At 39.8% G+C, this 16,660-nt stretch overlaps 1 protein-coding gene across 1 annotated transcript in view; it reads right to left on the bottom strand.

The window, feature by feature from the left end:
• CNBD1 (cyclic nucleotide binding domain containing 1) overlaps nt 1-16,660 on the bottom strand; it is a 235,978-nt gene that overhangs the window by 214,288 nt on the left and 5,030 nt on the right. Inside the window, exon 2 of the mRNA XM_089518379.1 lies at nt 5,600-5,747. Coding sequence (XP_089374505.1) covers nt 5,600-5,747 — 148 coding nt within the window. The remainder of the gene's footprint in view (nt 1-5,599; nt 5,748-16,660) is intronic.

The following is a 16,660-nucleotide window of genomic DNA, read 5'->3' as shown; positions in this document are numbered from 1 at the left end:
TGCTATCTAAAATATGCCAACAAATATGGAAAACAAAGAGGTGGCCAACAGACTGGAAACACTCAATATATATAACCTATATAAAAAAAAAGGAAATACAAAAGACTGGAGCAACTATAGGACATTGCACTAACCTCAAATGCAAGCAAAATAATGCTCATATTTCTGCAGCACAGATTCCAACCATACATGGAGAGAAAAATTCCAGAGGTACAAGCAAGATTCAGAAAAGGAAGGGTCAGTAGGGACCACATTGCAAACATACGATGGATAATGGAGTGCATCAAAGAATTCCCAAAAAAGAATCAGAATATGTTTTACAGACTACGGCAAAGCATTTGATTGTATAGCTCATGAAAAGCTATGGGACTCACTAAAAGACATGAGGGATGCCACTATATCTGATATTCCTAATGAGGAATCTGTATCAAGGACAAGAGACCACTATCAGAAAAGAATTCAGGGAAACAGAGTGGTTCCCAATAGGAAAAAGGGGTCAGGCAAGGCTGCATCCTATCACCCTACTTGTTTAACTTATACGCTGAAAACATAATAAAAGCAAAATTAGAATCAGAAATTGGAGGAGTTAAGATAGGAGGAAGGAACATTAAAAAGCTAAGATATGTGGATGACAGCATAATATTAGCTGAAGGCATTCAGGAATTGGAACAGTTAATAAGGAAACTCAAAGATGAAAGCACAAAGGCTGATGCTGAACATAAAGAAAACAAAAATAATGACCACAGAAGAAATACACAAATTTAATCTCGACAATGAGGAAATTGAAAGAAAGAATTCCCATATCTAGAATCAAACATGTCAATATATTTTTGCCCAAGGCTGTGTAAAATATTTCAGGTGCATGCAATGGGTTAAAGAGGAAGTGCTCACTCAAAGGGAGCTGATACAACATGAGCATGGAGATGAGTCATAACAGTTCCAAACTGCATTATCACTGTGGCTACATAACAGGAAGCTGATGAAACACTAGCAGGGGGTTAGTTCAGAATCCTAGCTCTGTTTGTGGATGAATGCTCCAGTAGAAACAAAACAAAAAACAAACAGCTTAATTTATATACTGCTTCATACTGACATAGTCGTGTCTAAGTAGTTTACAACTGTAAGCTAATTGCCTCCAACAATCTGGGTGCACATTTTAGTAACCTTGGAAGGATGCAAGCCTGGGTCAAGCTTGAGCCCCCTTGGCTAGGATTGTAGTAGTAGTAAGATTTATTCGGTCATTGACCAGTATACAAAATAACTCGATAAAATAATAATTGCAAAATATAATTATTAATAATTGTTAAAAACAGTTTCAGATACAAATTCAAGGTCATGTTACACACATATCAGTTTTCAACAACCAACTGGGAGCATATTTTACATACGATGTAACAAAATTTTTCTACATTGTGAACATCACTTGGTTTCTGATGGTCCAGAAGATAACGTAAATAGAAAGTATCAGTATATCCAGGGTGTTTGTTTAGAAGAGGAATAATCAGCTGGTGGTGACTGGATTGAACTCGCAACCTTATGGTTTTGAATGAGTGGCTGCAGTAAAGGCATTTAACCACTGCACCACCAGGACTCCTCATAATGTGGTGGTGTGAATGTTGGTTCATGGTGGAGCCTTATGCTGGTTTGTGTAAATATTGTTGTACTGTGATTGTAAATATTTGCTGCAATTAAGAATAAAACCCTCTTCGGAATAACTCCAGGAGTTGTGAACTACTTTCAGACTCGGCAGTGGTGTTTTCTTCCTGGCTGGCAGTCTTCTGTGTGTGAACTTAGTTTTTTCCCAGCACTAACAAAACATTGACCAGAATGGAGAATTCAGTCAAGAAATAAGAAGACTAGGAATGGGAAGGGCAGCTATGAAAGAACTGGAAAATATACTAAAGAGCAAAGACATGCAACTGAGCACTAAAGTCAAAATTGTGCAGGCCATTGTATTCCCAATTACCATGTATTGATGCGAGACCTGGACAGTAAAGGAACAGACAGAAAGAGAATGAACTCATTCAAAATGTGGTGTTGGAAAACAGTACTTAGGATACCATGGGCAGCCAAGAAGACAAACAAATGGGTTTTTGAACCGATCAGACTAGAGCTGTCCTTGGAAACTAAGATGATCACGTTGAGACTATTGTACTTTGGCCACATAATGAGAAGGCATTGATCACTAGATAAAACAATAGTACTAGGAAAGGCAGAGGGTAGAAGAAAGAGAGGAAAACCACAAACCAGATGGATAGACTCAGTCAGGGGGTATATGGGCAAGGGCTTGCAGGATCTGGGGAAGGCAGTGGAAGATTAGAGATTCTTGGAGATGTATCATCCACAAGGTTGTCATGAGTCAGAGTTGACTTGAGGGCAGCTAATAACAACAACAAAAACAAAAATGGGGGGGGGGGAGGGAGAGATTCTGTACAAAAAGCTATTTTCATGTAAGGCACTGGGGGCTCTAGGAAGTCCAGGGCTAGTGGATATCACTGGTGAGGCACATGTATCTTATAGATCACACTTTGTCACCCATAAATAACAACACACACAAAAAGACATATTATTATAGTAGCAGTCCCTCCAACTTTTCACAGATGAAAGCTGGGACAGCTGGATTCAGTTTGAATACCCACAATCATTTCACAGATGAATACCAGTTCACCATGTGGACAGGCAACATCAGAGTGTGGTCATGATGACAAAATTTATTAATGAGTAACAACATATAAGCAGGAGAGGGTTCGGCAATTTGTTTTGCCTAAGGCTTCTGAAAAGAGCAAGATTGCCCCTCCTGCCTTCTTCCTCTGCTGAGTTGTTTGCTAACACTAGCCCTATACAAACTGACCAAAATAAAGCTGCTTCGGATCACTTTGGAGGTATGCTGTTTAAATGATGCATGCATCCTAAGAGTCCAGAAGCTGCGCCAAAACTGCACTCCAGTCCTTAGGACTGGATCATGGCTTTGGCACAGCTTCCAGATTCTTAGGATGCATACATCATTTAAACAGCATACTTCGAAAGTGACCCGAAGCAGTTTTATTTTGGCCAGTCTGTATGGGGCCACTATTTGCACTCTGAACCCAATTGGCACCAAATGAAGTAGGCCACAGACAAAGGGGGAAATGGGAGGAGGAAAGAGAAACTGGAAGATTTTTAAAACAGCTGAAATGGTGGGATGATAGATGATTAATCAGGAGGGTCCCTGGAAGACTAGGACGATTGCAGGGGATGTAGTAGGCTCATCTTAATTATTTGCAGATCTTAGCTTAAGAGCCAGGTTTGTGACCTCCCCTTCTTTCATTCCATAGCCTTATCTCATACTTCTCCCTGTTTGAAGACAGGCAGACAGTAGCTACCACTCTCAGCCACTCTCTAATATTCTGTCTAGACAGTTCAGAAGTTGCCTAGCAACTGGAAGATACAGTTCCAAAGTCTCTCTAGATGTAGAAATGTTTGTTTACATTGGTTTGCAAAAGGTATGTCAGAAGCTGAATGAAAGCCAGAATATCTTCTATAGGAACACATTAGTGAACAATCTCATGCTATATCATGCTGTAAAGCTATTTCAGACTGGTCACTGGGTGGAAGGGAAATGGATGAAAAAATCTGAAGAAAAATAAAATGTATAATAAATGAATAAGCACAAATGATCTATATCAATCAAATTTTTCAAAGGGTTCTTGCACTGCTTAGTTTAAAATAAATTAGCATATACCTTGAGTGCTTCACTACTTAAAAACTGATTTTAATTGCTTTAAGATTACATCTTGGTTAGCTTCTGTAACTTTAGCAATCCGAAGAGAAGCAAAAGTGCTTCAAAAGGGGGAAGAAATTATTTCCAAATGTAATGAGAAAACAACTTTAGAATTACCTGTGGTTGTAATTATGAACCTATTCTAAAAATAAGGAGAGTCCTTAAAATAATTTGTTTGGATATCCTTGATTAAACTCTAACTATGTACGCTCTGCTCCCTGTCTAGGTTTTAAATTCTACTGGTTTTCAGATTCAGAAGTGAAAGGTAGTACTTCCTAAAACATACAGAGTTCCCCAGAGAGGCAGTGTATATCTTTAGCCAGTCTTTTCAGTCTGCTGTAATTTCTTGGACATTCTGTAAAGTGTATGATAAAAGCAGTTTGCCTGGCATGAAGGAGGTTCCAAATAAAGAAGAACCCAGAAGCCCATAGTGTAGGGATGTTGGAGAATTACCAGTATATCAATGCAAATAACTGCAGAAAAGGTAGCCTCATAGACTAACCAGAAAATGTGCCCATAGGGTGGGGAGAAGAACTACATTAATAAGTATAAATCCACCCCATACACTCATGTTCTCTGTGAGACATATAGTCCAGTCAACCAGGACTAGGTTAGCAACTGTCATTCAGACGATTTTTTTTCTTCAGCCACCCTAGACTGTGGAAAGACCTGCCAGAAAGGATTCAACAGCCGAATACACTGAATTTAAAACAGTCTTAAAGACTAGCCTCTTCCAACAGACCTATCCAGGTGATTTTTCAACTGTGAATTTTACATTATAATTTTTAAAATATGGATGTGTGTTTTAATATGCATTTGTCTTATTTGTTCTTTAAATTTGATGCACAGAATAAGTCCCAAACTATGGAGATTCTCATCAGTCTATGATTCTTCAACACTCCTCAACATTTGAAAAACATGCTTTTCATCTATTTTTTCACGTATATTCTTTCCATCATTATTACAAAGTACATGTAGTTAACTGGTATCAAGACATTTGTGTTATCAACAGCAGCTTTTGTGACTGGACAACAACCAAAATAATTATTTTAATTTTGTAGCAAGACATTCCAACTTCTACCTTCTTCAGGAACTCAAAACAAAAGTGAGCTGTATCCAAAATGGCAATAGTAGAATGCGGACTCTGCATTGCAGAGAATGGAGTGTTACAAATAGATGTTGATGTTATCTATTACAGTGGTCCTTTGGTATCTACTGAGGTTTGGTTCTGTGACCCCTCATGGATACCAGAATGGATGCTCAAGTCCCATTATATACAACAGTATAATAAAATGGTGTCCCTTACATAAAATGGCTAAAAATCAAGGTTTGTTTTTTTGTTGTTGAATATTTTCAAGCATGGGTGGTTGAATCTATGAATGCAGAATCCATGAATATGGAGGGTCGACTGTATTCTCCAAGCTGAGACCATGTTGTGTTATGTTTTTTCACCCTGTGGGTCCAGATTTACCCCTCTCTCCAAAATACTTAGAAAAGATGGGTCTTCAGTTCCAAACACTAACAAAACAAAACAAAAGCCATGATGTTCCAAATTAAAAGGCATGTCACTGCAGAACTGCAGAAGTGTGATTCTTGAAATGTGCACATAAATCTGTTATTGTTTTACCTACATGCTGCAGATGGCATCTTGTATGTCAACACTCAATCATATAAATAAGATTTCAGGAATGCCAGGTGCTATGTTGTTTAATACAGTAAGTCCTGCCAGTCACTGTGTTCTCAAAAGTGACTGCCTTCCTGAGACACAGGCATGTGATACTTTGAATCACAAGAATATGAGCCAAGATTGCTGACATCTGTTTTGAGGGCAGCTCTTACCAGCACTCTCCATAGATTTGGCAGCTGACACAGTTATAATGGGAGGCTTGCTGATGGGTTTAGCAAGATCTTCAGAATTTGTTAATAATGGATTGCTGAAAACACTGCTCCAATCAAACATTCTCTTTCCACCTTTGTCTACTTTTTCCTATTAGAGCAATGGGAGTCTTTATAAAGTAAAGGGTCCCCTGCATACCACTAATCTCTCTTAAGCTGTCACTTTGTTTAGCCATAGATTGCAATGCATGGCATTAATATTCAAGGTAACCAAGTAATCAGCCCCATAGCTGCAGTAACTCCTAGGTGTCTTTGGCCACACAAAGATTCTTCCTACTCACTTCCTCCTTCTCTCTTTAATTCTCTTTTGATCAAGATGGTAGAGAGTCACAAACCCCATACTATCATTACTCTCTACATTTAATTTCCATCTGACCTTATTACAATCAGACTTGCCCCAACTATTTGTACATTCCTCTACCTGAATTTATCTTTACTACCAAATGACAAGATAGGAAACCTAGGATACATATTTAGAAGAACCAAGTAAAATTTTTCCATTTAATTTTATACATATATAATTTTTAATATAACTTTAATGCTGCTTGCTCACTTATTTTGGAAATGTTCATCTGAGTAACACATACTGGGGATACAGTCCATTTCACTACATAAACTCTACTGAAGGATGTGCTTCTCACCAATCCAGTCTCTATCCGCTATCTTCCCTGTTTTCCATATGGTGTCAATGGAAATGGAATGCATCATTGACTATTGCTTCACTCATATCTTTTCTGGAGATAATACTATATGGAAATTATGGCTGCTCACTTGATGTTATCATCGATGATATGAAGACGATATCTCTGTAATGCAGCTGTTTTGTAAGTTCATTGGTCCGTTCACAGTAATTTTTTTCCAGTATTACAGATGTGTTTGAGTCTGTGAGTCAAAATTCTACAGCCTGACATTGAAAATCTGTGTTTCTCCAGCCCACCTCCAATCATCCCCCTAATGACAATGCAGCTTTAAAAAGATTGTTTTTCCTAGCTAGGCAGAAAACAAAGAGGAAAAGGAGGGCTGGGCAGTTATAAAAAGCATTTGTGAAAAGAGATTCATTGTTAACTTGGGCTTTGTTAACTGAGGCATAACTGTATTTCCCTTTTACATGTTTTGGTTAGCAGGATCTCCGTTCTAGGAAAGTGTTGGCATCTGTGGGCATATTGTAACGGTCAGTGACAATTTTGGAATTTTTCAGTGATGAAGATGACATCAGGGAAAAGTATCTCTCTAGCTATATATCCATCCATTTATCTAAATATATATCTGAAATTTCAGTAACACTTCAGTAGTGTGCTATTGTCCACAAACAATTATGCTATAATGAACAGGCAAGCCTTAAAGGTGCCAAAAGACTCCTCTTTCATTTTGTTCTTCCATGAGTGTTTTCAGTGGGGGGGAATGTGGTCAAGCATTTGCTAAGTTACTCTATTTGAAGGTTGGCTCATCACTTGATGTTGAAGAGGTAGCAATAACCTGTACTTTGATGATTTGGACATAATGAGTAAATAATAGAATTCTATATAAAGGCTAAATGAGAATTTCTTTAATGTGTGATCCATGTTAAAATTCCAACCCAAAGTGTAACATTAAATACTCTGTGATGTACATTCAAGTAAACATGTATAGTATTGGAAGTGAATAGCTAATGAATCAAAAGAAGGTATACTGTTCTCCTGGTTATCTGGAAGCATGGATAGAACAGGGATGAGCAACTGCAAAAGTTTAGGGGACATCTCCAGGTGGAAGATGAGGGTGTAGATTCTCTAGCTTTGGTGGGTTTAGCTCCAGTGGTTGGGTGCAAAGCTCCAGATGAGCTAGTAGAGCTACTACTACTTGCAAGGCATAATTTGTTGCTGCAGTTTACAAAGACTCTCCAAGAGGTCTGTAGAATTACTTAGCTTCCTTCTTCCTATGCTCTGTTTTGCATCCACCTTCTGGCTAGATACATGTAGGCTGGATTAAATTATCCTTGTTTTGTATCACTAAGGGGATGAAGAAGATGATTCCCTTCATTTCATCTTGATCTGGGTACAGCTCCTTTGGATTTTTCTCCCAATTTCTGAATAGGAAAATATATTCCCCATCTTTGTGCATTTGAATTACAAGCTGTGAGTAACTGTAAAGGTAAGGGTTTCCCCTTGACATGAATGTCTACTTGTAGTGCTCATCTCCGTTACTAAGCTGGAGAGCCAGCTTTGTCCAAAGACAACTCTGTTGGTCATGATTGTACAGAATGCTGTTACCTTCCCACCGAAGTAGTACTTATTTATCTACTTGCATTTGCATGCTTTTGAGAATCAAACTGCCAACCGTCTGACATTATGATTGTCAGAATTGCCATCTTAACCACTAAACCACCACATCCCTGGGAGTAACTGTGGTTCGTACTTAATATGTAACAGTTAATGACATCACCTGGGACTGACCCTAGGTCTCAGAAACAATCCTGAACTGACAGTGCAAATTGCCCCCCTTTTTTCAATGCACATCTGAGAACTCCAAAGGTTATACCTGACCCTTCTATAAAACCAACCCAGAAGTGACCTGGTCACATGCTGGTTTTGAAGAAAATATAGGCCTGGAACAGACGGGCCTTTGCGGTGCCCTCGTCATGTGCGAGGGTTGCCTGGAGGGCGGAGTGCCCACATGCCCAGCATCCCTCGCATGTGACGAGGGTGCCGCAGTTGTGGTGTGCCCACCAGACAGAGTGCATAATGGTGATATCACAGCTGCGCTGCTTCTAGATAGGGTGGCACAGCTGCGACGCCACCACACCGGCTCTGGCGTCTTGCAGCGTTGTAGCAGTGCCGCAAAAAGGAGCCGCTTCTGGGTGCTCCTTTTTTGCTCCGCAGCAGCACCGCACAATTTGGTTGCTGCATTGCTCCTGCGGAGCAAAGAGAGGTGCCAGGAAGGCGCCTCTTTCTGGTGGTCTGTATACCGCCATAGTTCAGTCCCCCAAAGGTGCAGGGTGTTACCTGTAAATGGAGAATTGCACCTCCTAGAAGCCTCTGAGGAGATAAATCTCCTTTTTAGAGCAGATACTTTTTAAGGGATAGCAGACTCTGTTTGACCCTTGAGGCCACTCCAGAGTTTGTAATGGAACCATATGCAGCCTGTGGGTATTCACTTCCTTTTGCTATCATGAAGTAACTCTGGAACTATATAACTTTTTTTGAAGCTAAAGACATCTACAGAGTGTTTAAGGGATTTTAGAAAGAAATATAATACAAAGTATTTATGTGAGTATGGATAGGACCAATATGGAGGGGTTTTTAATTTAGAATGTTGTGTTCATTTGGGCAATTAGTTTATCTGAAAGTAGAATAAGAGCATTCTGAATTGTTTTCTCAAAGAAATAGCAAATCTCATGGATGAAGGGCTGGAGCATTTTTCTTGTAGGAGGAAACAACTATTTGAATACAAATATTCATGCATTTGAGTGACAGTTTGGGAAGACAAATACTACCATTATCATTCAAATGATTATCATTTCCTATTTGCTGTTATTTTTTGTTGCCTGTTTTATTGAACCATTTCCTGTATTGCTATATATTTTACATGTATTGTCCTATTATTTCTTAGACTGTACACCATAGCCCAGTTTACTCTTATCTATTTATTGTTTGTATGTACAGTGCTGTGCAAATCTACAGTGCTGTATAAGTAAATAAATAAACAAATAATACCATTCCATGATAAATAAAAACAAAGCACCTGATCCATGGTAAACAGAGGCAAGGGGGGATATATCATAGTGACATCCATATGCCAGTAAGTGACCCATATATTTTAATCACACATTTATTCTGACAGATTTCTCAATGGGTGTAATAAATCTCACATGGAGATTTTTGTTCAATTTAACTACACAAAATTCGCAGCATTAAAAAAAAAGAAAATCCAGTTATTACCAAGTAAAAGAGAGGGAATCCATTTGTCTTCTACCCTTATGATGAAATGGGGCCTTTTAAAAACAGGCTTCTTGGCATCTTAACAGGCCCAGCACAAGCCACTTTGCAGCCAATGGTTCCTTCTCCTCATCCTTCTAAATCTAGCTCTTAAAACCCAGCCAAGTTATTTTGGTACCAGAAACAGAAAATCCATGTAAAAACAGCAATCTTGCACAACATAACCATGTGCTTATTTTTTGATTGTTTGTTTAAGATTACCATCTATTATGTAAAATTTTGTGGTATAAATTGAGCATCCCTACTCTGAAATCTGAAATGCTCCCGAATCCAACACTTTTCAAGTGCCGACAGATGCTACAAGTAGAAAATTCCACACTTGACCATATCTTGTTTCATTCACGAAATTATTACATCTATTTGTACAAAATTATCTTCAGGGTATGTGTATAAAGTTCATATGAAACATAAATGAATTCCATGTTTAGACTTGGGTCCCATCTCTAAGATATCTCAGTGTAAATATGCAAATCTGAAATATGTCTTGTCCTGAGCATTTGGATAAGAGAGACTCAACCTATACAAAATTTTTGTTGTGCAAGAGTGTTCTTTTCTGAGAAGAAAAGTGCAGTTTTGCACAAAAAACAGAGGTCTGCCTGTAAACAGTGCTTTTGTGCAAAATCCCACAATTCCCCCACACAAAATCCATGTTTTTTCACGCAGAATAATATTCCAAAATACTGCAAGATGTGCAAATATTAGGTAAAAATAGTACAAAATTGTTGTCTCTGTATTATTTTTCTTGACTGGAGCGTTGTACAGACCGGCGCTTTGCGCCGGCCTGCACACATACTAGGGGTGCCTCAGGGCGTCCTCTAGAGGCCCCACAACTCTAGTATGTTGTAATGGCGGCGCCCATTCTACATGGGTGCCGCCATTATGACATCACGGCCAGGCTGCCTCGAAATGGGTCGGCGCAGACGTGACGTCTTAGGGCGCCTGTGGCGCCCTTTCCATAACGCCGGAAGGAGCTCTGAAACGGGGCTCCTTCCTGGATTTGTGTCGCCGGTGCAGCCTTTGCACAGCTGCACCAGCGACACAAAGGAGAAAGGGGCCAAGTGGCCCCTTTCTCCCTTTTCCTGCCGCTGTTGGGGTGTCCTTGGGGCTTGAAGCCCCAAGGACACCCCTTTCCAGGCCACGGGGAAGTGGCCTTTTGCCACTTCCCTGCATCCTGGAAAAGTGATGGATCGGGGCCTCAGGGCTGCTGCTGTGGCAGCTGGGGCCCCGATCTGTCAGGGAAAGGGTCAGGTGCAGGCTGCCCCAAAGGGCCGGTCTGTACACCTCCTGGGTTTCCCAAGTGTTAGGAAACCTGCTTTTTCAGCCAAGAAGCAAATAACGGTGAATGTTATTTACAATCTTGGGGTCACAGGCTAGGCCTAAATTCTGTTGACTAGTTCACCATTCAATAACTGGCTCACTGGGTCTATCCTTGGTTGAGACTAACCAGTAGAATTATGGTTTTAAATAGGTGCTCTGGCAGAGTCCTAAGTTCTGGGATAAAGGCCCTGTACACACAGGCCAAAATAAAGTTGCTTCAGGTCACTTCGGAGGTACGCTGTTTAAATGATGCATGAACCCTAAGAGCCCAGAAGCCACACCAAAGCCACACTCCGGTCCTAAGGACTAGAGCACAACTTTGGTGCAGCTTCTGGACTCTTATGATGCGTGTGTCATTTAAACAGCATACCTCCAAAGTGACCCAAAGCAGCTTTATTTTGGCCTGTCTGTCTGGGCACAAAAGTGATTTCAGTGCTCAGAGTGAGCATTAGTAGCAAAGTCATCTCAATAAGGAAGTAGTAAGAAAAATAGGCAAATAAAGCACTCCCAAGAGATGGCCATCCAATTTCTGTTTAAAGATTTCCAAAAAAAAACGAGAGTTCACCACCCTCAAAGACAGTATTTTTGAAACCTTTTACAATCAAGAAGTTCTTCTAAATGTTTAGATGGAATCTTTTTGTAATTTTAATCCAAATTACTCTTACACATTGGATCTAGGGTGGTGAAAATATACCTGTCATGATTCTGCAGCATTTTTTTCCTGAATCTCACTTTATATTTTCTCCTTGCTCCTGTTTTGTCTCCAGTTATGAGACTTTAGGGGTTTTCTTCCACATTAATTAGTGTACATTTTGGTACCTACTTTCCTCAATGTACATACATTTTATGCCTTTTTCTTATTGCATATACTTTTCTACTTTCTTCCTTATTGACTAAGGTATGTTTAAGTATACTATCTGCCAATTTTTTAAAAATTCTTCATGCAATATTCACTTTTTGAAAACAGTTTGAAAAAAATTAAAAATGGGTTCTGATGGTTTCTCCAGTGACATGAAACCAAAAGATGGGTGCATATTTTTGTGTCTCACACCAACAATGGGATAAATTCATTTTAAAAAATACCTTTGTTAATAAAAATGTAATTCCTATCCCTTCAGTACCAAGACAATTCTCAGTTGAAGAAGCCAGATATTGAATATGCTGCAAAGCCATCCATATGATAGCTGGAGAACATACTGCAGATAAATCAGCCCAGTAGGGCTGGGTGACATCAGGAAACAATATGAGTCTGATTGCACTTATATAACCCGTGTTTTGGGCAGAGATCCCCAATGTGAGCAGCTTCTTCATGATGAAACCTGAGGAACAGACTTGAATCAGTTTGCTCTACCTCCTCCTCAGCTGTCTGCTCCAAAACCAGATCGTCAATCATCTTAGATTATACACATCCAGATATTTACTATGTAATGGTGATGGAATCACAGCATTTAATTAAAAATACCACCCTGTGATAAAATCTCAAAATCTATGTTTTAAATATAGATAAATTATGTGACATGGCAAAATCATCCAAAAGCAATGGTCTAGTGGAGCCAGGGCTTGAAGTTTTTTCATTAACTGGATGAGGATGGCATCTACCTCCACCACCATCCCACCTCAGCTTCCCTCCTCCCTGAGCTTGACAGCAATCTTCACAGCAGCTGGAGTTGGGATAGATTTTCATAGAAAGGAATCCTGGTGACATAGTGGTTAAATGCTGACACTGCAGACACAACATTGTAATACAATCCTAGGGGAGGGCTCCAGCGTCCACTCAGCTTTCCATCCTTTCATAGGTAAGCAAAATGAATACCCAGCTTGTTGGGAACAATTGGCTTACAAACTGTAAACTGATCAGAGAGTGCTAGTTTGCTGATAAGTGGTATAGAAATGTACTTGCTATGGCTTTTGCTAAATAATGTTTTGATGTAAAGGGTAGAAAAATGGCCTGTCTTGGTCTTGAATGAGTAATTCAGAGCCATTAGGTTTACAAACTGCTAGTGCCTGGTGAAGATGTAAAGTACTAGAAATGGTTTGTAAATACAATTCAACACAAGTTCCTGAATGTGGGGACTATCCTTGGTCATGTAGCTATGGGGACTATCCTGAGAAGTACCTGCACTTTAGAATTTAACACTATACTGCATGGAAATCTCAAGAAACTTCAGCAACAGAATCTTGTCATGCATAGTATACTGCAGAGATAAATTTTATTTGATAATTACACGTATCATGTATACCATGTTTATTATTTTTTAATAAAGTCTTCAAGTCTGTGGTTATGAATAGCTAGTTCTCTCAAGCTAAAGCAACAACAAAAAAGTGCAAAATCCATTTAAATTCTTGCAGATAAAGTTTAAGCATGTTTGTTTACTTAAAAGAAAACCTAATTGACTTTGACACATTTGACACTGCCACCTTAATTTTCATTTGCTCAAGTATATGACTCCTAAAGCTCCACTTGAGGAGAAAAACCAGAGAGGAATTCTTTGTGACCACATTGAACTATCGATTCGTCAGACTCTTCTAGACTCAAAACAGTGACAGTAATCACTGGTGCAGAGACATCTATTGTGTGCAAAACTAGCTAAGCTTGACCTATCTGTGTCAAACTGACATCTGATAAGTCGATGTGACTAGGGAGCAGTGGCACTTGCATACAGCCAAGAGGTGCAGGTCTGAGGTGGAAAATGTACAGTTCTATGGGTTCAGGCGGAGGACATTCTTCAGGAGGAGGTATTCTTTTAAACATTTCCTACTATTCAAGTCCAGGTTTTCCAAACAAATAACAATGTTGTTATTGCAAAAGTAGAAGCAGGCCTGTAAATCATGGTGTTATTTTTTTGTTGTTGTTCTGAAAGGAGTTGAAATGGAAACGAGGAAAACTTCCTGAGGAAAACATTATTATATGACATATTACTTCACTTGGATAATTCTGGCTCCCTCATGCCAGGGGCTCATTGGACACAATACGCTTTCTTACTGGAGTTTCTCTCAACATTTGGATTGGATTACTACATGTGGCTTTTAAACAAGGATTAGACCCAGAAAAAATAGCTTTGGGGATACTTGTTGCACAATGATGCTTCCAACCCATGGATGCTATGTTCCCCAGCCACAGTTAGGGCATCTCTTTTCACTGATGGGGGAAACACCTCAATGATCTCGCAATGGAGCTAGTTCCTAGGTGTGAAAGATTGCTGCTGGGGCAGTCACATTATTGGCAGTCAAGTGGTGTCAGTGCCCTCTCCTCTCCCCCTGTCCCTCTCCCCCTTGCTATTCTCAAACAGCCTAGTTACCTTTATTTGTTTCCTTGAATTGCAGTAGCAGAGTTCCAGGATTGTGAGAAAAACTGAAAATAAAAATTAAAAAATTTAAAAAACTGAAAGGCTTGCTGGGCAGGGCATAGGGCAAGCAAGTGGAAAAGAGTGCGATGGCAGCAACAGCCTGGATCACTGGATTGCAAATGCATGCAGTAATACTATAACAACAGAAAGTGTGATTGTGGTATGAACAGGGCTCCATACAGTAAAGCCCTTAGGCCAAAACCCTACTGATGCTGGAATCCCATTATACCTGCCTTGCATCCCATTGCAGGAGAAAAGTAGAATATACATCCTTGAATTAATTAATTAATTAATTAATTAAAATGATGGGGCACCTTTGCTGTAGCTACATCTAATGATCTAACTCTTCCAACTTATCTTAAGAGCCAGGCAGCATACTAAATCAAGGAGTTCCAAGGCACTGAAGAATAGGGTGTTGAACAATGAGGCATCTGGCCTCTTCCATCAGCAAACTGCAGTACAAAAACCAGCACAGGAACCCCTGTTATGAGTACTGAATGCCTTCCGTAATTTTGAGTTTGCATGTTTCATGGCCCTAGATGAAACTGTAGTTTAAGCCTCCATGAACCCCAAAGCATGCAGACCATATAAGCATGGCTTGAAACAGAGTTCAGTCAGTTAGTTTAGGAGTTGCAATCAGGAAAAGATTCACACCTTCACAATGGCAGGAAGTCTAGGTAATTTATGGCCCAGGATGTTTTCCGTCCTAACTGTAGAAGACCCATTGCCACCTCCAGATTCTATCTGTATGAAGTGATCTTTACCATGCAAATCTGGCATTTTGAAGTATAGTAAACAACCTTTGCCTGAGGCTGTTTTTGGCCCATATAAGGATCCAAATTCCTTTGTTCTGTGTGCTAGTTAATGATCCAAAGTGACTCCATATCACTCTGAATTTTGACTTAGCTCCCACTTGTTGCCGATCCCTGTCCATCCACATGTCCAAGTTCAATGCTTCACTGGATCATCAGGAGCCACCACATCTTTGATAAATACCAAATATAAAAAATTCTCTTATCTATTCCAATGCAAACTCCTTTATTCTTGAGTTCTTATGAGTGTGTGTGAGTGAATGCTTGTCTTGTGTATGGATAAAGATAAATTAATTTGAACAGAATTGGCCTCTGTCTGTCCCTAGCCACCTCCTTATTAATTGGGATGTATCCTTGGCTGCTGTAACCTGGTCAAATTAACTGAGCTAATTAAAATTCATCCAGGTACCAGATTACATAATACCCCACTGTGGAGTCCTGTCATAATTACATTTCACACCACACATCCCTGACAGCAGGGGCTGGGTTCATCACCTTCCACATCTGGTTGTCTCAGCACCCCTTTCAGTTGGTGTGGCTGCCTCCTTTCTAAGGTGGGTTTGGGGGGCTACTTCTGGTTGTAGCAATGGTGTCACAACTGCAATATTTACCATCTCATAAGTCTGACTTATGACATTGTAAATACTGAATAGGATGCCAGCTTTTCTTTAAAAAGTAGTTAGTCACTATCATAATTTCTAAAGCTCCCTATTAATTGGTTACTGATATACAGTGCTACCTCGGGTTACGAAATTAATTCGTTCCGCGGCGCCGTTCGTAACCCGATACATTTCGCAACCCGAAAAGGCTTTCCGTTAGCGCTGGAAAGCCGCTAGCCGCGCTTCACATTTGAATTTCGCGCCGAAACGCGCCGAAATGAATTTCGTAACCCGAAAAATCTTTCGTTACCCGGAACAGTTTTTTCCAATCTAACTTTTTCGTACCCCGGAAATTTCGTAACGCGATCAATTCGTATCCCGGGGTACCACTGTAGTTGCATTTCTGTAAAAAAATGTTTACTTGCTCATTTCTCTAAAGTAACTAGAACAGCTTGTTTTGTTACTTTTAAATAATGGAATGTTGGCTCTCCTCTGTGTCCTGCAGGTGTGCAGCCACCAAAACAAACAAAAACTAGTCCAGAACAGACATGCCAACATTCAGCACTGTCTGAGGTGCTTGACCTCAACAGTCACTCACAGCAGACTGTACAAGCACAACCCAGTATGCAGTATTTGGCAATAAAGCACTGACCAACATGAAATGAGGCACAGACACAGTTGACTTCTTCCAAAATTCCTTGGAGGCTTTTATCTTCCTGTTTCAAAATATATACAAAGTATTTACAACAGAAGCCCTGACTTCTGTCAACACACATTGTCTGCTATAATCCACTTTTCCAACAAACACACTCTAGAAACTCGCCACACTTCAACCCACACCTGTCCTGGGTTCCAGAGCCCTTATATACAGTGGTGATACCATTAGTGTTGACACCTGGTGTTTCTTAACCTTTATAGCCATAGAACTTATTTTACCACTTCTGAAAGGGACACATTT

This window comes from Sceloporus occidentalis, unplaced genomic scaffold, assembly GCF_023333645.1.
Source record: "Sceloporus occidentalis isolate IW3139 unplaced genomic scaffold, rSceOcc1.0.p SCAF_3, whole genome shotgun sequence".
Taxonomy (NCBI): domain Eukaryota; kingdom Metazoa; phylum Chordata; class Lepidosauria; order Squamata; family Phrynosomatidae; genus Sceloporus; species Sceloporus occidentalis.
This window is presented reverse-complemented; position numbering and strand designations above follow the sequence as displayed.